The sequence below is a fragment of the Capra hircus genome, chromosome 9 (genome assembly GCF_001704415.2).
Source record: "Capra hircus breed San Clemente chromosome 9, ASM170441v1, whole genome shotgun sequence".
Lineage (NCBI taxonomy): Eukaryota > Metazoa > Chordata > Mammalia > Artiodactyla > Bovidae > Capra > Capra hircus.
The window spans coordinates 86,147,462-86,171,269 of NC_030816.1; the positions used below are offsets into that span (position 1 = coordinate 86,147,462).

The 23,808-nt window shown below is 39.0% G+C and overlaps 1 protein-coding gene across 7 annotated transcripts in view; it reads left to right on the forward strand.

Annotated features, from left to right (window-relative positions):
- QKI (QKI, KH domain containing RNA binding) overlaps nucleotides 1-23,808 on the forward strand; it is a 156,879-nt gene that overhangs the window by 26,218 nt on the left and 106,853 nt on the right. For all 7 annotated transcript variants that reach the window (XR_001918566.1, XM_018053450.1, XM_018053449.1 and 4 more), the window contains exon 2: nucleotides 21,950-22,092. Coding sequence is in view for 6 of the 7 variants with exons in the window: in XM_018053450.1 (XP_017908939.1) it covers nucleotides 21,950-22,092 (143 nt within the window). In the remaining variant the exon portion in view is untranslated. The remainder of the gene's footprint in view (nucleotides 1-21,949; nucleotides 22,093-23,808) is intronic.

A 23,808-nucleotide genomic window follows, 5' to 3' on the forward strand; every position in this document is an offset into this window, starting at 1 on the left:
ATCCATTATTGTGATAAAGGTAGTCACAGTTTAGCTCGATTATCTATTATATATTTATATTATATTTATATATAATACACATTTACATTGTATTTATAATTTATAATATATACATATATTATATATAAATATATTATATAATATATATAAATATATATTATATATATATTATTATAATATAATACATTACCTATTATAAAGGTAGCCACAACTTAGTTCAGGATTGTCTATGTCAGAGTCTGAAACACCTGAAACATCTAAGATTATGAGTTCCAGGTGGATTTTAGAATTATGTCACTGAATTCAGAGTCATGTCACTGAATTAGCTCAAAATTGAAAGTTTGTCAGTAGAGTGAAGTAAGGGGAGTGTCCACAGTAATACTGTGGTTTCAAGACGACAGTGTAAGATATGATCCTTTTATGCTGTGTTGTTTTTGCATATATGACTATTTTAAGGTATTAAGTTGTAGTTACATAAAGATATATTACAAACTAGAATGTCTCCTCAACTTCCTTCCCTCAAATTATTCATTTGATGTTAAAATAATCTTAAAGCACCTGAGAAGTGGTTAAACCTAAACAAGTCAGATTCTGGAGTAAAACCTTTTTTAAAGAGAGTATGGTGGGAAAGGTGCTGTAGAGGACGGTCACTCCAAGTATTCAAGAGTCATTTTTATAAGCCAAGTGTACTGTGGGGTTTGTATTCAAGTAGTTTGTAAGATTTTCCGATTATATGTTTGACTGTTTGAGGAAGAGCTTAGTAAAAATGAATTGGAAAAATTAAGATGTTGCTTTATTACTCTGTCTCCTTTTGCCATTTGTGGGGAATTAACCGGTAAGAAATCATTTGCGAACAGTATTTGGTAGGTGCCTTTTCTAGGTAACTTTTATGCCTATAGCTTCTGCAGAGAGATCAATTACAGATTTTATGTAACAGGTACTCGTCAGATCAGCAAACACTGTCTTTCAGACCCACCTGTCAGGATACAGCATTTCCAGAGTATATCATTTTGCATCACAGTCATCCTTGACAGTGATGATGATACGGACATGCTTAGCATCAGGCACCTCTTCCCTCCCCCCTCCCTCCTTCTCTGCCTCTCTCTCTCCCTTTCTATTATCTCCTTTAATCTTCCCAGCAATCCTGTGGAGCTTCTAATAACTTCATTTTATAGATGATGAAATGGAGGCTGAGACACTATAATTTTTTTCCCCAAAGATTGCACTTTCAACAATTTTTCTATTCATCATAGATTTTTATTTACAAGTCTTTAGTCAGCTATTCTGTAAATTTCTTAAAAAGTAAAGTTTAATCTAACTTGTTTAGGTTAATCCTGGATAAAGACCTACAGAAGCAGTTTTTCCCTTTAGGTTGTCCTTAAGAGACAACTTTAAACGCACATTACATTATCTTCAGTTCAGTTTATTCGTGTCGGACTCTTTGCGACCCCATGAATCACAGCACGCCAGGCCTCCCTGTCCATCACCACCTCACGGAGTTCACTCAGACTCACGTCCATTGAGTCCGTGATGCCATCCAGCCATCTCATCCTCTGTTGTCCCCTTCTCCTCCTGCCCCCAATCCCTCCCAGCATCAGAGTCTTTTTCAGTGAGTCAACTCTTCGCATGAGGTGGCCAAAGTACTGGAGTTTCAGCTTTAGCATCTTTCCTTCCAAAGAAATCCCAGGGTTGATCTCCTTCAGAATGGACTGGTTGCATCTCCTTGCAGTCCAAGGGACTCTCAAGAGTCTTCTCCAACACCACAGTTCAAAAGCATCAATTCTTCGGCGCTCAGCCTTCTTCACAGTCCAACTCTCACATCCATACATGACGATAGGAAAAACCATAGCCTTGACTAGACGGACCTTAGTTGGCAAAGTAATGTGTCTGCTTTTGAATATACTATCTAGGTTGGTCATAACTTTTCTTCCAAGGAGTAAGGGTCTTTTAATTTCATGGCTGCAATCACCATCTGCAGTGATTTTGGAGCCCCCCAAAATAAAATCTGACACTGTTTCCACTGTTTCCTCATCTATTTCCACATGAAGTGATGGGACCGGATGCCATGATCTTCATTTTCTGAATGTTGAGCTTTAAGCCAACTTTTTCACTCTCCTCTTTCACTTTCATCAAGAGGCGTTTTAGTTCCTCTTCACTTTCTGCCATAAGGGTGGTGTCATCTCCATATCTGAGATTATTGGTATTTCTCCTGGCAATCTTGATTCCAGCTTGTGTTTGTTCCAGTCCAGTGTTTCTCATGAGGTACTCTGCATATAAGTTAAATAAGCAGGGTGACAATATACAGCCTTGATGTACTCCTTTTCCTATTTGGAACCAGTCTATTGTTCCATGTCCAATTCTAATTGTTGCTTTCTGACCTGCATACAGATTTCTCAAGAGGCAGGTCAGGTGGTCTGGTATTCCTATCTCTTTCAGAATTTTCCACAGTTTATTGTGATCCACACAGTCAAAGGCGTAGTCAATAAAGCAGAAGTAGATGTTTTTCTGGAACTCTCTTGCTTTTTCCATGATCCAGCAGATGTTGGCAATTTGATCTCTGGTTCCTCTGCCTTTTCTAAAACCAGCTTGAGTATCTGGACATTCACGGTTCACGTATTGCTGAAGCCTGGCTTGGAGAATTTGAGCATCACTTTACTAGCATGTGAGATGAGTGTAATTGTGCGGTAATTTGAGCTACAACTCTAAGGAATATAGTGGTGTGTTGACTGTGTAAATAGCTTGCTTGGCTTGAAATTGTCATTCTTTTCATAAGAAAAGAACACTATACAACATGTTCAGAATGCAGGAACTATATTAAGTTTCTTTCAAAACTTGTTCCATTTAATACTGACCTTTTGAAAGTGGGTTTACTTTTAAAGTCTTGATACTCTGAAATCTTACTGAAGGTTCCTACCAGTGTCCCCAGGCACCTGTGAATTGACCAGGTGTTGAGAACTTACATGGGCTTCCCTCATAGCTCAGTTGGTAACAAATCTGTCTGCAATGCAGAAGACCCCGAATCAATTCCTGGGTTGGAAAGATCTGCTGGAGAAGGGATAGGCTACCCACTCTAGTATTTTTGGGCTTCCCTTATGGCTCAGCTGGTAAAGAATCTGCCCGCAAGGCGGGAGACCTGGGTTTGATCCCTGGGTTGGGAACATATGGCCTCTTCCACCTTGTTGTTGAGTTGCTAAGTTGTGTCCGACTCTTTGCAACCCCCTGGACTGAGCACCCTAGACTTCCCTGTCCTTCACTGTCTCCTGGACTTTCCTCAGATTCATGTCCATTGAGTTGGTGATGCTATCAACCATCTCATCCTCTGCTGTCCCCTTCTCCTTTTGCTTTCATCTTTTCCAGCATCAGGATCTTTTCCAGTGAATTGGCTCTTTGCATCAGCTGCTTTAAAAAAGGTATATTGAGGGGTTTTAGTGTACATCTTATCCTTTTCTTGTCAACGAAATTATTAGTCTTCAAAGGGATTTGGCTTCAAACCGCTATTAGGTAGGGTTTTCCTCTTTAATGACGGAATTTCACTTTTTTTCAGTGTGATAAGGGTGGTACAGTGTAATTAGAAATAAAGTTGTTTTTTCGATTTTGGTTTATATAAGTAATTTTCCACTTGTCCCTATCAAGGCAGGCTTTGGTAAAGACAGAACTTTGTTCTTAGAAATTCTGATCATTATGAACTTTGCATGGGGAAAAATACATACAGTTTTCAAGGAACAAATACCGAATTTGAATGGTAACTTGCATATCTTCAAACCTTAGCATGGCTACTCTGTAATAAATAACTCTAAAATAAACAACCTCTGTATTTGGGAAGTTTTTGAGTAAATGAAGTACCTAGAGCAAGAAAAACAGAACCACTTGCCTGAATAATCATAGATATTACTAAAACTAAGTCAGAAAACTAAGATTTGGGGGAAAAAAATCCTTAAGTGGGACAGAAGAATATATTTTAAGGTTTTTTCATGTATCACATCCATCAACATAATTATCGTAATAGTGATATACATATTCATGCTTTTTCACTTTTATTCTCCTTTTCTTCATAATGATTAAGGTGAGAGTTTAGGTATCTAGAATCCAGTTTTCCCTTGCTTGGTCTTTTCCCACTTATTCAGTCGCTCAGTCGTGTTGGACTCTCTGCGACCCCATGAACTGCAGCACGCCAGGCTTCCCTGTCCTCCACTGTCTCCCAGAGTTTGTTCAAGTTTATGTCCTTTGAGTTGGTGATGCTCTCTAACCATCTCATCCTCTCCTGCCCTGTTCTTTTGCCTTCAATCTTTCTGACTATAGAACCAAATGCAACCATAGAACTCTGGCTTACTTTCCAAAAAGTGCTTTGTCTATTGTTCAGGCCCAGGTATTTATATCCCAGGACACTCAGCCGCATCCATCAATCAGTTCTAGCACTCTGTAATCTGTTTATGTAGAAACCAGTTCTTACTGCTGGATTGCCCAGACCATGTTGCTTACAGTGTGTCCCCGACATGGTGCCTTTCCCATAGAAGGATGAGTTGTAGTCAGTCAGGAATAGCTTCTTGAGCATCTTTTATGTGTCAGATACTCTACAAATGTTCACATAAGTGAAATAATTTTTCCTAACTCAGAAGCTTAGGTCTAGATGTCTTTATCTTAGATGTCCTTAGAGATGAAAGTCACTGTAGGCCATGGAAAGCTTGCACGATTTGTTGGAGGATATGCAGCCAGTTCCTGGCAGAGCTTAAACTAGAATCTCTTCCTTTGACTTTCATTTGGACTGTACCATTCTTCCTGTCCTTAGTTATTATTGCATCTATATTTCTCTGTGTTTCCCTCCATGTCTCTGATTTGTACCCTCTTCACCATCTTTTTTTTCCCCCTTTTCTGTCTGGCTCCTCCTGTCTGCCATCACTGCTTTTCCCATTATTCTAGACCATTTGGCTGACTATTAAATCAGCCAAATTTAATTTTGGGAGATGGAGCAGTAAGGTATGGAGACAGACCTGAGTTTGAATACTGACTTTAACTTTAAAGTTATGTGATGTTTGGTGAAAGTATTTAATCCTCAAATCCCAGTCCCTGAACTATGAAGTGGAGATGAGAATAGTGTGTTATGTGTAAGCAAATCCCCCTACCTAGACTGGAGTCATAAGGTGCTGTCCGGCAGGGCAGACTTTGCAGGGAGATGCATCCTTCGGAAAGGATCTGATCTCATGACTCTCCTCTCCTCCCACCATGAGGGAACTCGGTTTCGTCCCCAGTGCCTTTGTGCTGTGGCATTCCAGGCAGGCCTGGAGAAGGTCTGGATAACGGGAAATAGAGACCGAGCAGCAGCTGGCTAGTTTGTTTACAGAGGAGAGTTTATTTTAAACTCTCTCCTGTAGGGGGGTGATGCTTCTTTGTCTAGTTTCTGGTAGGCTCCCTTGTCCTGGGGGTTTTGTCAGCATGTCTACTCTTGGGAGCCCAGTCTCGAGCAGAATGTGAAGCACAGAGGAAGTAGGAGCTCCCAATCATACTTAGATTCTTGTGCATTTTATCTCTCATTTGATGTAAAAATACAGTAGAAGAATTTAACATTGGTGTAATAAACGTGTTACTAAGCAAGTGCTGCTGTCGGTGGTGGTTTAGTCGTTAAGTCGTGTCTGACTCTTTGTGACCCCATGGACTGTAGCCCACCAGGCTCCTCTGTCCATGGGATTCTCCAGCAAGAATACTGGAGTGGGTAACCATTCCCTTCTCCAGTGAATTCTCCTGATCCAAAGATTGAACCTGCTTCTCCTGCTTGGCAGGCAGATTCTTTACTACTGAGCCACCTGGAATGCCCAAGCTAATGCTAGATTCTCACAAATCCAGAGTAAAGAGAGCTCATTAGAGAAGGTGAATACGTTCCTGTTACTGTAGAAAGAAGAGGAATAAGTTGTCAGCATATAACCTATTGATGCTTTAGTGAAGTTTCAGGAATGTTTTGTAGCTTTGTATGCCAAGAGCCCTAGTGAGGTTTGCTCAGTCTCTTGTTTTTTCCAAGGATTTAGATGTTGGGAATATAGCAAATGGCAAAAATAAAGCTATTTGCCCTCCCAGGGTTTACATTTCTTTTGTAGGAGACAGGCAGTAGGCAGTATATACTTTTATGGTATATTAGACAGTATGAGTTAGAGGGATACATTGAACAGGATAAAGTGAATCAGAGTGTTCTGGGTGGATTGGCAAACTGCAGTTTATTAAGAGAGATTGGGGTGCGCCTCATTGAGAAATTAACGTTGGAGCAGAGATTTGAAGGAGGTAATGGCGTGAGCTGTAGTGCTGTCTGAGGAAAATGGTGTTCTAAGGGGAGAGAAGAGTCCGCGCAGAACCGAGGCCAGAACCAGCGTCTCTTTGTGTGGGCGCAGCTGCGGCTGTGAGTCCAGACGGAGGCTTTGTCAGGAGAGGAGGGCGGAAAGGTTGAAGGGGTGGGGGGGTAGCACGGTGATTGAGCCGGGAAATCCCAGCAGGGCTCCTATAGACCTGGTCTGCCTAGGACGTCTCTGAGGTCTAATTATTTATAATGTTACCTGACTTTTTCACTTGTCCTCCTTGCTTGAGTGTACATTGGAGGTTTCAGAGGCTGCGTGATACTGCAGCCGGTGTAATTGAGAAGAAGCTAGGAGAATCCCACTGTCTCCTTTAAGAAAGACATTTAAACCATTTGAAGAAGTATAAAACAATGCCTCTCCTCACTATTTTGTTGGAAAACAGTGTTTTCGTGGACATTAGCTTTCTAGGCTCCTGTGGTAATATTTTAAGCATGGGGTCCTGAGACCCAAAATTTTGAGAACAGCTCCACTAGAGAGTTTTGAGCAGAGGAGTGACAGTTCCCTTGTATTAGTATAGGCTAGCTCTGGAAAACAGAGAACAGATTGACAGGGGCAGAGGAGGAAGCTGGGAGACCAGTTAGGTTATTTTAGTAGTCACAGTGGGAAATGCTTGAGGCTGGAACGAGGTGGTGAAAAGTGGGGTTCTGTAAATATTTTAAAAGGTGAGCATATAGTACTTGCTGGTGAATTGGATATGATGTGTGAGTGAACGGACTTGCCGCTTTCTGAGGTCAGGAGGGAAACGTGTGAGGAAGGCAGATACGGAATCTGATTCTGAATGTGTCAGGGCGCGTGTTTAGGAGGTGGTTAGAGACGGGTGTCTGGCGCTCAAGGAGAGAGTTCGGCTGGAATGTCCTCCACCTCCACTAGGTTTTGTTGGGTTGTATCAGTAATGTTTTTATATGATAGTACTTTAGCTTCCCTTGCATGTGCGTGCTGAGTCGCTTCAGTTGTGTCCAGCTTTGCAACCCTATAGACTGTAGCCCACCAGGCTCTTTTGTCCATGGGATTCTCCAGGAAACGACACTGGAGTGGGTTGCCATTTCCTCGTCCAGGGGATCTTCCCAACCCAGGAATCGAACTCATGTCTCTTACTTCTTCTGCATTGGCAGGCAGGTTCTTTACCACTACCGCCACCTGAGAAGCTTCCATTATAATGAGTTAAAGCTATATGATCTCAAAAAGCATGCTGTATTCTGCATTTTAAAAGTTCACATTAAAACTGCTTTCCAAAAAAAAAAAAAAAATTAAAAAATAAAACTGCTTTCCAAGAATATTAAATGATAGTAGAATGTGCACTTTGAGTTAGTAAAACTTGTATTAGTAATTCTGTCAGTGGCATATATAGCTTTACTTAGATTTCTGAGTCTAGTTCTTTGTAAAGTTAAACAACTTTGGTTTAAAGAAAGGGGATCATATTGTTTACCATATTAATGTTTTTAATACCCATTATGTTGACATTTGAATATGTTGCTCGTGTTACAAAGATGGAAGTTTTATTCTAATTCAGTTTTGATGCTTGATATAAAAGGACCTTTTTGAATATTGCATATAGTAGATTTTTTATTAAGGCTTAAAAAACTCTCCTTAGCTTTCTCATCTTATGAGGCATTTCTCTCATCTGTGGGCTGCTGTAGCACGTGTGAATGTCGTGTGACGTTCATTTGCTTTAGTTTGTGGGAGTAGGGGGATGCACAGGTAAATGTAAGCATGTTGCATTATTACACATCTGAGGCTTTTCCTGCATTGAGCTTAGGTGGAGTTTAGAATACAATTTAAAAAGATAATTAAAAATCTAATTGTTCCCTAGGAAAAGCAATTCATCTTTCCCCCTTAAACAGACATAATTCCTTTGAAATTTGGGGAAGTTTTGTTTCATTTTCACTCTGATTTAACAAATTCCTTTTAAAGCCCTCAGAGACTTGGAGTTTGAAGAGGCTAAAACACACAGAGATGGACACCTTCTCACCTTCTCAAATACAACTGTGGTAGAGCCTGCTCACCCAAGGGTTTGGTGCTTTATAGGAATGTCATTCATTTAAACTGAGTCTTGGTGCCTAGGAGTTTAAGACATTTTGGAATGTGTAATTCTGACAAGAGTAGGATTGTTTGTGCTTCTTAGTTGGTCATTGAATTTATTATTAGTCATTTCTTGTGATGTATTGATACAGAGAGAGCACAGAATGGGGTTCTCTAGGATGCACCCCTAAACAATTTTGGAGCTGGCAAACCTGTACATGTGATCTGGTCTAACCTCATTTCACACAGGAGGAAACTGAGACCCGGAGGTTAAGGTCAAAGCCACACAGCTACAAATTGCAGGAAATCAGAAATAAAATCCAGGTTGTATAAACTCAAGGTCAGTGTTTTTTCTCCTATTGCATGTAGTTCTTAGACACTCTTTCTACAGAAGTGAAAGTCGCTCAGTCGTGTCTGACTCTTTGTGACCCCACGGACTGTAGCCTGCCAGACTCCTCTGTCCATGGATTCTCCAGGCAACAGTACTGGAGTGGGGTTCCCTTCTCCAAGGGATCTTCCAGATCTCCCATATTGCAGGCGGATTCTTTACCATCTGAGCTACCAGAGAAGCCCATTTCTATAGAAAGGTCATCGTTTATGGATTGTAGTCTTTTTCCTTGTTCTTAAAGAGCATTTAAAGTACATATGTTTTTTAAGCAATATCTGATAAATTTAAAGAGATTATTTTAAAATTTTTAGTTACTTTGAATTAAAGATGATATTGAGATCCTCAGTGTTATTGCTAAACAGATGTTTTCTTTTTCTTTTTTTTTTTAGACACTAGAAAAGTAAGACGTTTGTATGGCTTTCGTTCTCTCCCACAGCTATCCTCCTCCGTTTGAATAAGTAACTTCGAAGGCTAAAACAAACAGTTTTCTTAAAAAATGAGTTTAGACTTACTTACAGAGAAACAGAAAAAATAGTGCAGAGGTTAATGTTAAGTCACATGACTAGGAAATTAACATTGATGCGAGATGATTTACTTATTTGCAGATACTTACTCAGATTTCACTAGTGTGTCTATAGGTGTGCTTTTCCTGGTCCAGGATCCAATCAGACATCCCACATTGCATTTGGTGGTGATGTCTCTTTAGTTTCCTCCATTCTGTGACAGTGTCACATTCTTCATGATACTTTTCTTGACACTTTGGAAGGCAGCTGAACATTGAAGACATTCTTGACCTTGGACTTGTCTGAGTTCAGGCAGTTTGGACCAGAAAACCACAGAAGTGCTGTTGGACCCTTCCGAGCACAACACACCAGAGCATGTCTTTCTCTTGATACTGACCGTCATCTGGTTAAGGTGGTGGCTGCCAGGTTCCTCCACTGTGCAGTTTTCTTTTTTCCTTTGTAATTAGTACATGTCTTGTGGGAAGATACTCTGGAACTGCAGATAGCCTGTTTCTCATACTTTCGTTCACCCATTTTAGCATCCGTTGAATAGTTTTCTTGCTTGCAGTAATTATTACTCTGGTGGTTATCTATGATGATTTTTCTTATCTGTCTTTCCTATTGTATTTATTATTGAAATTCTACAAGGAAAACCTGTCTTTTCTCCCACTTACATTATTCAGTTATTTATATCAGTATAAATGGATTATGGATTATAATCCATTATTATAAGTAAAAGCTTCTTAGAAATGTAGTTTTGAAAAGTTAATATATAGAGATGATTCAGAATTCAAAGGCCTGTTAAGAAAGTATATGGTGAAAAATCTCTCCTCCACTCCTGTATCATGGTTACCCATTTTCATTGCCATGAGTTTATTTTTATTCTTCCAGAAATACTCAAAAGGGTTGGGGAAAGAGTTCTTAGTAAAAATTGCTAGAGTCTCAAGTATTACTCGGAGAAGGCAATGGCACCCCACTCCAGTACTCTTGCCTGGAAAATCCCATGGATGGAGGAACCTGGTAGGCTGCAGTCCAAGGGGTCACTGAGGGTCGAACACGACTGAGCGACTTCACTTTCACTTTTCACTTTCATTCATTGGAGAAGAAAATGGCAACCCACTCCAGTGTTGTTGCCTGGAGAATCCCAGGGGCAGGGGAGCCTAGTGGGCTGCCGTCTGTGGGGTCGCACAGAGTCGGACATGACTGATGCGACTTAGCAGTAGCAGCAGCAAGTATTACTATTTATCTGGATTCTGATAACACCTACCATTTTACCATTACATATTCTGCAGATATTCATGGAGAGATGTTTCTTAACTAGATTTCTTAACTTTTGGATTTAAATTTTAATAACAACAAAAATTAATATAAATACTGGTTTCTCCTGCATATTCTAAAAAATAAATGACCAGAAGGCAATATTTTTATTAAATAATACTTGATATGTAATAGGTGAAACTCACCAGATTTAAAAGTAACTTCCAAACAAAATTTAATTTAAATAAGGTTCCGTTTTTTTTCAGTTGATTTTTATTCACTTAAAAAATGCTTTCCCTTTTTTCTGATAGCCTGTTGCCATTTTTCAGTTAATGTATCCATTTATTCATTTATAATTGTCACTTTTCTGGGAACTGAGGCCTAGATTTCATTCATAAAACTGCTTTCTTTTAACGTGGAGTGAAAGAGGAGGGCTGCAAAGACTCTTGGTAGTTGCTAGTAAACAGTGAACATGCTGGACTATGCCTATTACAGTATGGCTGTAGCAATAAGCCAAAAATTGGCTTGTTCCGCTTTGTTATTTTATATTTCTAATTGTTAATACCATCTCTTAAAGTGAGTTTTAAGGGCTTCTTGTTCCAGAAGTCCTTTCAGTTCAGTTCAGTTCAGTTGCTCAGTCGTTTCCAGCTGTTTGCAACCCCATGAATCACAGCACGCCAGGCCTCCCTGTCCATCACCAACCCCGGAGTTCACTCAAACTCATGTCCATTGAGTCGGGGATGCTATCCAGCCATCTCATCCTCGGTCGTCCCCTTCTCCTCCTGCCCCCAATCCCAATCCCTCCTAGCATCAGAGTCTTTTCCAATGAGTCAACTCTTCACATGAGGTGGTCAGCGTATTCAGCTTCAGCATCATTCCTTCCAAAGAACACCCAGGACTGATCTCCTTTAGGATGGACTGGTTGGATCTCCTTGCAGTCCAAGGGACTCTCAAGAGTCTTCTCCAACACCACAGTTCAAAAGCATCAATTCTTTGGTGCTCAGCCTTCTTCACAGTCCAACTCTCACGTCCATACATGACCACTGGGAAAACCATAGCCTTGAGTAGACGGACCTTTGTTGGCAAAGTAATGTCTCTGCTTTTAAATATGCTATCTAGGTTGGTCATAACTTTGCTTCCAAGGAGTAAGCGTCTTTTAATTTCATGGCTGCAATCACCATCTGCAGTGATTTTGGAGCCCAAAAAAGTAAAGTCTGACACTGTTTCCACTGTTTCCTCATCTAATTCCCATGAAGTGATGCGACCAGGTGCCATGATCTTCGTTTTCTGAATGTTGAGCTTTAAGCCAACTTTTTCACTCTCCTCTTTCACTTTCATCAAGAGGCTTTTTAGTTCCTCTTCACTGTTATGAAACCCTAAATAAAAGTTGCTTGCGCTATCTGTGATCTTGGGCAAATTCTTTAATTTCTGAACCTTTTCTTCCTTCCTGCTTTCCATCCTCCCCCCCCTTTGTTTTTTGAAAATGTGTATCATAGTAAATACTATCTTAGATTCTGGGAGGATCACATGATAATTCATGTACCGAATTTTAGCATGGTGAGGTGCTCATGTTTTACAAAAATAATGTAAGTATTTGTGGTTTATTTTTAGACTTAAGAGTCAGTAACTTAATCCTCATTATAATTTTATATGGGGAATCCTATTCTGCATTTTGATTTAAATTAGATTCTACCATCCTAATGAAAATAACTACTATTTTCTAAGTGTTACTATTGTGAAAAAAATTCATGAAGTAACATGAAAGCTAAATTGTCCCTGTAAACTCACTTCCCAGAGATGACTACTCTTAGTCATTGTTGTATCCTTTTGTTGACTTCTGTGTGTCAGTCTGAAAATTCACATACTTCAGTTGTGATCATATATAGACTCTCTTTTCTGTAACCTTTGAAAGGGCCTTTCCAGGGAAATGCAGCCACTGTTAAACACCTTTCATTATACATAACTGCTGCTGAGAACAGTCAAGGACCTAGGACGGACTGTTTCATATTTTTATGTGAAATTTACCAACAATTTTGAACAGTTAATTTTTGGCAGTTTAAAGGAGGGCTGCTGAATTTCATTTTGTCATTTTTCTTTTTGTACTTCCAGTTCTGGATTGATTAAAGAGTAAAAAGGGCCCCATCTATAGCATTGGCAGTAGCTTGATTCCTGCCCCACACCCCGCTGGTTTCAGTGTAGTTGCCTCAAATTCAAATCAGATCCATTTGGTCGAATGAGCAGAATGTGTTCCATTGAATAGAGCATATTATTTTCTAGTAGCTGGCTGCTTAATTCATTCCTTTGCTTTACCTTGTGGCTATGGCTTTTTAAGATTAGAACAGTGAAGTTATGTTATTCTGTGGGTTTTGTTGCACTTAAAATACCTTTAAAACTCCCTGTATTTAGTAAACCCTGAATTAGAGGTCTGTTTTTTTAGAAGAGATGTTTGTTGCCCCTAAGTGTACAGGGCACATAACAGCCACCTCGTTGTGTGTTGGCAGGTGTCCTTTAGTTATAAGTAGACTTTTAATATTATTATAAGATTTAATGAATTTCATGTGAATAGAGACTGCTGATTTGTTAATTAAGAGCTAAAACAACTAAAATCTTACTTTGCCCTTTGTCTCACTGTACCAGTTTAGTGTCCAGCAAGAGATGGATGGAGGTAGTGAAGAAATCATTGATCCCATTTAAACTTCATTTGGAATGATCAAAGCTGTCATTTTAACTTTGTTTATAAAATTTATACTGTGTACCTCAAAGCATGTATATATTTATAAGTAATTGACTACTGAATAAATTAAGGGAAAATGTTAAATTAAAAAGCTTTAATGATCAGATGATACAGTAACCTTTTCATTTCTTGCTGCATTTTAGCTCCAGTTATATTAATTATAATATAGATAATATTTTTGATGAATTTAAGTGTAAAGGTCAAAGTAAAGCATGTAGATGTCCAAATAAAGTATCTATGTCTATCATATCATCATAGCCAGTTGCTGGGCAGTTGCAGTCGTGTCGAACTCTTTAAGACCCCATGGACTGCAGCACGCCAGGCTTCCCTGTCCTTCGCCGTCTCCAGGAGTTTGCCCGAGTTCGTGGCCATTGAGTTGATGATGCCATCCAATCATCTCATCCTCTGTCGTCCCCTTCTCCTGCCTTCTCTCTTTCCCAGCATCAGGGTCTTTTCCAATGAGTGGCCAAAGTATTGGATCTTCAGCTTCAACATCAGTCCTTCCAATGAATATTCAGGGTTGATATCCTTTAGGATTAACTGGTTTTATCTCCTTGTAGTCCAAGGGACTCTTCAAGTGTCTTCTCCAGAACCACAGTTCGAAAGCATCAGTTCTTCAGTGCTCAGCGTTCTTTATGGTCCAGCTCTCACATCCATATGTGACTACTGGTAAAACCATAACTTTGACTAGACTGACCTTTGTCGGCAAAGTAATCTCTCTGTTTTTTAATACACTGTCTAGGTTGTCATACCCTTTCTTCCAAGGAGCAAGCAGCTTTTAATTTCATGGCTGCAGTTACTATCTGCAGTGATTTTGGAGCCCAAGAAAATAGTCTGTCACTGTTTCCATTGTTTCCCCATCTATATGCCATGAAGTGATGGGACTGGATGCCATGATCTTCGTTTTTTGAATGGTGAATTTTAAGCCAGCTTTTTAACTCTCCTCTTTTCACCTTCATCAAGAGATTATTTAGTTCCTCTTTGCTTTCTGCCGTAAGGGTAGTATCATCTGCATATCTGAGATTACTGATATTTCTCCCAGTTTGTAATTCCAGCTTGTGATTGAGCCAACTCAGCGTTTCACACGATGTGCTCTGCATATTCCTGTGTGTGTTGGAGAAGACTCTTGAGAGTACTTTGGACTGCAAGGAGATCAACCAGTCCATCCTAAAGGAAATCAGTCACGGGTGTTCATTGGAAGGGCTGATGTTGAATCTGAAACTCCAGTATTTTGGCCACCTGGCTCATTTGAAAAGACCCTGATGTTGGGAAAGATTGAAGGCAGGAGAAGGGGACGACAGAGGATGAGATGGCTGAATGGCATCACCGACTCAGTGGACATGAGTTTGGGTAACCTCCAGGAGTTGGTGATGGACAGGGAGGCCTGGCATGCTAAGATTCATGGGGTCACAAAGAGTCGGACATGACTGAGCAACTGAAGTGAACTGAACTCTGCATATAAGTTAAATAAACAGTATGCAGCCTTGACATACTCCTTTCCGCGTTTTCAACCAGTCTGTTCCATGTTTGGTTGTAACTGTTGCTTCTTGACCTTCATAGACATTTCTCAGGAGGCGGATCAGGTGGTCTGGTATTCCCATTGAAGAATTTCCCACAGTTTCTTGTGATCCACACAGTCAAAGGCTTTGGCATAGTCAATGAAGCAGAAGTAAATGTTTTTCTGGAACTCTCTTGCTTTTTTTGTGATCCAATGATGTTGGCAGTTGGATCTTTGGTTTCTCTGCCCTTTCTAAATCCAGCTTGTACATCTGGAAGTTCTCAGTTATCATGCTGTTGAAGCCTAGCTTGGGGGATTTTGAGCATGACCTTGCTAGCATGTGAAATGTGTGCAATTGTACAGTAGTTTGAACATTCTTTGGTATTACTCTTTGGTATTCAATGAAAACTGACCTTTCCAGTCCTGTGGCCACTGCTGAGTTTTCCAAACTTGCTGGCATGTTGCATGCAGCACTTTCACAGCATCATCTTTTAGAATTTGAATAGCTCAGCAGGAATTCCTTAGCTAGTTGAGCAATTAGAATTAGCTGTCATAACATTAAGTTTAACGTGTCGTTTGTGTCAGATTTTGTTCAATGTTTTGAAAAGTCATCCTTAAAAATAAAAGTATTTCTTTTTGGCTGTGCAGGTAGGTCTTAGCTGTGGTCTGGGGACTTAGCTGCCCCTTGGCATGTGGGATCTAGTTCCCTGACCAGGGATCAAGCTTGCATCCCCTGCATTGTAAGACAGATTATTAATGACTGTACCACTAGGGATGTCCCTCTGAAAAGTTACCTTTTAATCTGTATTGTTACAGATTCTTAAAATAATTTTTTAATCCTTTTTAAAATTTATATCATTAGAATTTTTTTTTCCTTCACTACTGAGGTGGTAAATTTTTTATATTTCCTAATCTTGTCTTAATTCTAAATCAGAAAGTAAAATAGGGCTATATTTTATTCTTTAGTTTTTCAACTTTACAGCATTGAATTTATACACAGCATTTTGTACTGATCTTTGGAAATGACTACTTAATTTTGTAATTTAAATTTCTCAGCCTGTATTTTTCTGTTCTCCAGTATTTTTTTTCCATGTTTTTATTTCTGACACTCTACTCTTCCACAGAGTGGTTAGCTGTTAGTTTGATAATTCAGATTTTAGGAGCATGTGCTGCATTACTATGTATAGAACAGATGACTGATGGGAGTCTGCTCAGTAGCACAGGAAACTCTGCTGAGCACTCTGTGGTCCCCTGAATGGGATGGGAATCTGTAAGAAAAGTGGGCATATGTATACTTATGACTGATTTACTTTGCTGTACAGCAGAAACTAACACCACATTGTAAAGTGACTATACTTCAAAAAAATTTAAAACTGTGCAGAATTGTAAGGTGGCAGTGGATGGGATGCACGTACAGTGGTTCAGATACAGTAAAAGTGGTGGTAATGGAAAAGCGAAAAGCCAAAGTTAGTTAAGGCTTAATGAAACAAGAATGATTTTAAAACAAAGCTTTTAGTTAAATCCATAGGTGAATTAGGGGAAAGGGAAATGACTCAAGGCCAGTGAGGTGTTCAGTCGCTCAGTCGTCACCGACTCTTTGTGACCCCATGAATCGCAGCACGCCAGGCCTCCCTGTCCATCACCAACTCCTGGAGTTCACTCAAACTCAGGTGCATTGAGTCGGTGATGCCATCCAGCCATCTCATCCTCTGTCGTCCCCTTTTCCTCCTGCCTCCAATCCCTCCCAGCATCAGTCTTTTCCAGTGAGTCAACTCTTCGCATGAGGTGCTGGAGTTTCAGCTTTAGCATCATTCCTTCCAAAGAACACCCAGGGCTGATCTCCTTCAGAATGGACTGGTTGGATCTCCTTGCAGTCCAAGGGACTCTCAAGAGTCTTCTCCAACACCACAGTTCAAAAGCATCAATTCTTCGGTGCTCAGCTTTCTTCACAGTCCAACTCTCGCATCCATACAGGCTGCATAAAACAGAACTGTGTAATAACTCTTTTCCTCTTAGGAGCATAGTTCACTGACTGATAATTGAGCTTTAGTTTGGAAAAGGAAAATATTGGGAAGATTAAAGCAGAGACATATGAAGAGACAAAGCAGTACAGCCAAAGCAGATTTTCAGGACTGGATTAAAAAATAGTTTTTAAGGTATTGGAATTTGAAAAAAAAATGTGATGACTGAATATCAATTCAAGAAAACACGGAAAATGAGAGGAGTCTGACTGCTAAAAAGGTTAATACTTCCCAAAGCTGAAAAAATTATATTCTCAACTTGGTAGCACAGCCTTTAGATTCCAGAAGTGATTATTTCCTGTTTAGCTCCGGTGGATCCAAAGGAAGATTCCAGTTCTAGTGTAGCTTGACATGTCGTCAAATAGTTGATAAACTGTGCCTGAAGTTTTAATATCCAGTTTAGAGAAACACGTGTGGTATGAAATTGCCGTTTGTTGGATCCTTGCCTCACAGAATAGTTATCCCTTAGGAATGTCAACTGATAGATTATCATCAGTCTGAAGGTATTAGTCTGGTAGAAAGCAACCATGAAAAAATGTTAATTTGTCTCCTGCTGTCTAAGGAATCAGCCCTAGAAGTATGGAATGGTTGAAACTTAGCTTTGACCTTGTCAGCAGTGCACTGTGCTCGCCAGAGCAATTAAGGTATTCTTGAAGGTGCAAAGGAAGCTGAGTGTTTGAGACTGGAGGTAGGCAGCCTCAGGCTGCACACTCACTGGTGGTCAGGGAAGGATCTGTGTGGTACAGGGTTTTCCATTTTAAAAGAGACAGACAAATTAATTACATCTAAATGAGTAAGAGTATGAAACTATGTCATATAGCTTAGAGAAGAGGACACTTAGATTTCAGAACTTTTTTATGAGCTTTGGATTGTTGAGTGGGGGTGAGTGGGAGAAATTTCAGGAAAGAGAAAATTCAGTAAATTTATAACATTTAAGAACTTAATTAGAGATGTCTAAAACAAGTTTTCTTGATATTGGGGCTATTTTGGGGTAATTATAAGTAGTGGGACTTTGTATACTCGGTGAGTAAACAAATGGCTCTGAACTTTTACTTCTCTAAACCACTGTGGTAGTTTGATGAAGGTAGTGTGGAGATGGGGACATTAATATAATTATATCTTGTACTGTTTGATGCAGCAAAAGAATGTATAAAGCATACTAATGATGAGGCTTTTGTATGTTTCATAAATGAACACCTGTGAGCCCACCACTTACAGAGGAATTAGAGCATTACCCATGCCCATACCTATGACAAGTTTCTGTAATATTTTACCTTTGATTATATCAGCTTGATAGGATATCATTAACAAAAGCTCTTCTTGCTAGCCTTAAAGAATGAAATGCTTTGGAGGCAGCTTTTAAAACCATTGGAGTTATGGGGAAGATAATAAATGAGTTTTTGCCTAGTGAGGTTGGAAACCAGTGGATTCAGTCACCATCATTCGATAAGCAACCTTTAATTATATGAAGTACAGGCTACCCACTCCAGTATTCTTGGGCTTCCCTGATAAACTTTTGGTGAAAAATTCGCCTGCAATGCAAGAGACCCTGGTTCGATTCCTGGGTTGGGAAGGTCCCCTGGAGAAGAGATGGGCTACCCACTGCAGTGTTCTTGGGCTTCCTGGTGGCTCAGCTGGTAAAGAACCCGTCTGCAATGCGGGAGACCTGGATTCGATCCCTGGGTTGGAAAGATCCCTTGGAGAAGGGAAAGGCTACCCACTCCAGTATTGTGGCCTGGAGAATTCCATGGAGTGAATATAGTCCATGGAGTCGCAAAGAGTAGGACACGACTGAGCACCTTTCACTTACACTTTTCACAGACACCGAGAGGTTAAGAGACTCTAAAATGACACAGTTACTGTTAGAACTGGCATCAGAACTTGCTCTGTCTTGAGTGTCCTAAGTAATGTGCCGAGAAATGCTAATGATTTTCTGGCTAGAAAGGTGCTATTGATAAAGGTGTAGTACTCAGCTGGTTAGACTCCACAGTGAAAATTCTCAATATCTTGTGAACTCAAACTGTCTAGTCATCTTTTCATTTCTATTAGTGCTGTCTTGTATGTAATTTCTTTTCTATTATTAAATTAAGTGATATATTTTAGAGACTGAAATTAATATAAAATTTCATTGTAATTTTGCTTCACATACTCCTGTCATTAGAAAACAGTGTCAGAGTTCTGTCCTCTTGACTTCTTTCTTGATCCTAATGCCCTGTCTGTAGCAGAGTTGATGATGCCTGTTTTGTGTCTAATCCATATCTCTTACTTACTGTTGTTCTACCTTAGAGTACCTCTGTATTCATATGCCTCCCATATTAGACTAAATTTTTTGAGAGCTGGGACCATGACTTGTTTAACGTCAATGCCCTAGAACCTGGCTCATTCCTCTCTCCATTCACCCATCCATCAGTACTGATTTAGTGAGTATTAACTGAGGACCGACTGTATTCCCAGCCACTATTGTAAGAACCAAGGCTATAGGTAACAAAATTGCATGGAACTTTTAAGGTATTAAATAATCACAGAAGAGTTTCTAGAAATACAGCTTAAGTGGTAAATGTATCTTTTCTTTCATTATATCATCTGGTCAGATAGATATATGTTACTGGGGTTTTTTTGTATATTGTTTTTAAATCTAGTCATCTGAATTTTTAAATTTATAATTGATTATTTCAACTTTTCTAAGTTAGATAAATTTGTTTAGCTGAAAATCACTTTTTCCTCTTCAGCCAACTGTATTACTATGTTAATAGATTAAAAAAATATTGAAGAATTCTTGCTTTCATGGTGTAAAATCCACCTTGTCTTAGTGCATTATGCCAGTGATGTCTGTGCATTTAGGATGTTTGCATCTCTGTCTATAAGCAGATTTTATCTATGGTTTCCTTTTATGCTATTGTCAGCTTTTTATTTGAGTGTTATTAGCTTCATAAAGAGAAGGCAATGGCAACCCACTCCAGTGCTCTTGCCTGGAAAATCCCATGGGCGGAGGAGCCTGGTAGGCTACAGTCCATGGGGCTGCGAAGAGTTGGACACGACTGAGCGACTTCACTTTCACTTTTCACTTTCATGCCTTGGAGAAGGAAATGGCAACCCACTCCAGTGTTCTTGCCTGGAGAATCCCAGGGATGGGGGAGCCTGGCGGGCTGCTGTCTCTGGAGTTGCACAGATTTGGACACAATTGAAGTGACTTAGCAGCAGCAGTAGCAGCTTCATAATAAGAATTGGGCAGCTTCTGAAGAGGAAATTTTAATGGAATAAACTAATGTTGGAAGTGCTTCTACATAGAGACCTGGACTGAAGGATTGATGTGCAGTTTTAATTAGATTAATTTTTCTCGTGTCCTCCGTTTAATTATGTGCTATAATTGCATAATTATTTGAACAACCATTTATATTTAAATTGTTGGTCACTAGAAATTTGATTTGAGAATTGCTGTCATATGCTAATTTTAAGATAAACACTGATTTGATACTGGACATCTTTGGGGAAGATTTCATTATGAAAGCAAAAGTATAAAAAAGAACTTAAAGAAAATGTTGCTCTTGTAATGTAGTTAAATACAAGGTACCTTCTTTTGATTTTCTTTTACAAAAGTTCACTTGCTATAAGAGATAAACATTTGGTAAACTTTGACAGGCAAATTGTTAAGAGATAAGATTGCCATCACTGAAGCAGAAAATGTATGGTAGTGCAAAATTTTCACCGGTGGGACTAATATAGCTGGGTAAAAACATCTTTGATCATGCCTTTTTACTGAAGTGGATTTTATTTAACTGGAAGCAATTTAAATAACTAGTTAAGAAAATTAAAGTGTGCATTGCTTTTGATAGTTCCTTAATAGCAATAAATTGAAATTCAATGTTTGGAAGGCATACAAATACAACACGAGTGGTAAATGTATCTCTCTTTCTAGGTGAAGTTGTATTTTTTGTGTATTTATGTATTCTTTAACCTAATCATCTTATCCAAATTTTCTTATTAATTATTACTTCTTTTGGGATCTTATTTTTAAGTATCAATACTAATGGACCCAAGCCTCTTCCCAAAGGAGGACATAGTCTGTGTCATTGAGAGCTGGTTACAGAAACATTCAGCTAAATTAATAATGACAGCTGTTCTTAGTGTATTGCAGTAGGTAGGGGCCTGTCCTTTAGCACATTGTAAAAGCTACATAAAGAACTCTTGAAAGGATTGATTTCCTTGTATAGGACTTGATCCATTAAAATAGATTTCTCATTTTTTTAAGAAGTCATATTTATACCTGAGAACTGTCATGATAATTGTTTTAAAAAATTACTGACTTCAGGTATCTCTGGTTTCTTGTATTTCATTCATTAACTCAGTGTAGTTTGATCACCATACCATCTTTTCCTCACAACTTCTGGATCAGCATTGACTTAGTGGTCACATCCAAGGCACCCTCGTTTTGCTCTTCACCTGACCATGCTCTGCGGCGTTTGGTCCTGTCGATTAGCCTGTCCTTGGCTCTGCCACTTGTTAGCTTCTTAGATGCCTCTCTTCCCTAGTTCTCCTGTCTACCTCCATTACTCCTTGGTTTGGAGCTGCGTTTCCTACTCCTTAAATGTTGCTTTTCCTAGGGTCACTCAGTTCTTTCTTCTCCCAGTCCCCTCTCAAGACATCTTTTCTGTTCTTGTAGCTTTAACCAGTACGTTTGTGTGTCACACTCACACTTCTGAATCTCTGTATCTATTGGACATCTCTGTTTGGATATTCCAGAGATACTTAAAATATCTAAGGAAGTGGTCCAGGTTGAATTTCATTCAGATAGATTATTTCTGAAGTATAAAGGAGCCTTTGGCATTAGTGTTGTCTGATAGGCATTCTTGGGGAGGTATTTGGCTGAAGCTATCATTTGTTTAGGCATGTAGAAATTAGGTAAAATAACTGGTTTGTATTATAGTGAATAAGAGCTTGGGCTCTGAAGTTATTTTTAATAAAATTTATTATTTGGTGTAAATTTGGTTTCTGGTAGAGTTTACTTAAGACTGTAGTTTGGTTATACACAGACTTAATCCAGAGAATGACAGTATAGGTCAACAACTCTTGACTTCTTTTAAGTTTTAACACTTAATCAATGAAATCCTCCCTTACCCTCTTATTTATTTTTTTCCTGGACTAGTAAGAATATTTTTTTGTCTAACACATTTAAAATTTTTACTTTTAACAGAAATTAGCAGAGTACGGAAAGACATGTACAATGACACATTAAATGGCAGTACAGAGAAAAGGAGTGCAGAATTGCCTGATGCTGTGGGACCTATTGTTCAGTTACAAGAGAAACTTTATGTGCCTGTAAAAGAATACCCAGATGTAAGTATATTTTGTTTATATTCAATGTTTTGTTTTGCTTTTTTCCTGATTCACATTCTTTGGAAAGAGAGATATCTGGTGGTAAGCATTGGCAGCTGCTTTAAAAAAATTTCACACGCGGGACCAGATGTGTGAATAATTTAAAATTATTAAAAAATATATATTTTTGTTTGGATGTTGCTGTGTCACTTTGGAAATGCACATAGTAAAGACTTAGTTCTAGATTTCAGATTGAGGCAAGAATTATGGAAAGAGCTTTGGCTTGAATGTCAGAAAGCACCAAGTACAACTTAGTGCTTACCTTTGGCCTAGCCTCCGAAGCTGCATCACCCTCTCAGCAAAATGAGGGGCTAGGCTCTGATAGCTAAGGTTCCTTGCAGTGCTGAAATTTTTATCATAACCACTATTTATAATTTTTTTCATCTTCGTTCCTTGCTCAGCTATTCTGAGTATCCTGTCCTGGATAGCCTCCTTATAATCCACAATTAATTTATAAAAGGCACAAAACTCTTTGCCTTTTGTTACAAAGCCCTACATGATACGGTACCTTCTACCTCTGACCTCATCTTAAATGATTTTTCTTCTTCCTCAACACCCTGTAGTCACATGGGCTGTTAAGAATAGGTTTATTCCCAGCCCAAGAACCTTTATGTTTTCTCTGCATTGATCTTAATCGGCTGGCTTCTTCTTGTCATTAAGATTTTAGCTTAAAAGTCACTTTAGAGAGGCCTCCTCTGCCCATTTAATATAAAAGCAATCTGGTTACTCATTATTTCACATGCGTCTCTATTTTTCTGCAATAGCATTTATTATCTAGTTTTTTTTTTTTAATTTTCTTGTCTCACCCCAGCAGAATATAAGGTACTTAAGAACTTGTCTTTGTTATTTACTTCTGTATTCTCAGTGCATGTAATATTGGCACGTAATAGGCAAACAGTAGCTACTGAACATATCGAGGCAAATCGATGTCTTCTTGCTAAGCTTCAGAGGACTTTTCTGAAAGGAAGTACAAGAAGGAGTTGATATTGTAAAGTCAGAAATGTGATGTGCAGTCTGAGATGCATTATGGGGATACTGTCATAGTTTGGAGATTAGAAATAAATGTTGAGTTGATAGGGAAAAAATGTTGATATTATATAAGGTGCATTTCTATTAATAATACAGTTTTCTTACAAGTTAATAATTTGCTCTTTTTTAAATAAGTATTTTTGTTACAAATATATAAACAATTCTGGATGATTTAGGCAAAAAGGAGTTTGTTGGAAGATAATTGGGTGTAGTACTAAGGGTTAAAGGACTAGCTGGAGAACAAAGCTGTATATAAGACAGGAACCAGGGCAGGTTTGAGAACCTCAGTAGTGGAAGTTTAGACCTTCCCTGTTGAGAGCCTTGTTCTTTTTCTATTTTTAACTTCCATTTAATAATCTTGTGGTAGTTCATACATATACATGTATAAATTCTCCTTCAAACTCCGATTCCATCCAGGCTGCCAGGTAACATTGAGCAGCATTCCATGTGCTACATAATTTGGCATCATGCCTCTCAGATTTTATTCAAACTTCATATTCTTTGCAGAGAGAATGTATTTTGGGCCAGTTTGCCATGAGTAAGGCCTGGGATTAACTGACATAACCTAGACCACCCTGGGTATTGGATTATTTTTAGGGATGGTAAGTTGTGATTTGGGCAGCTGTCCATCCCGGTTGGCGTCTGCTA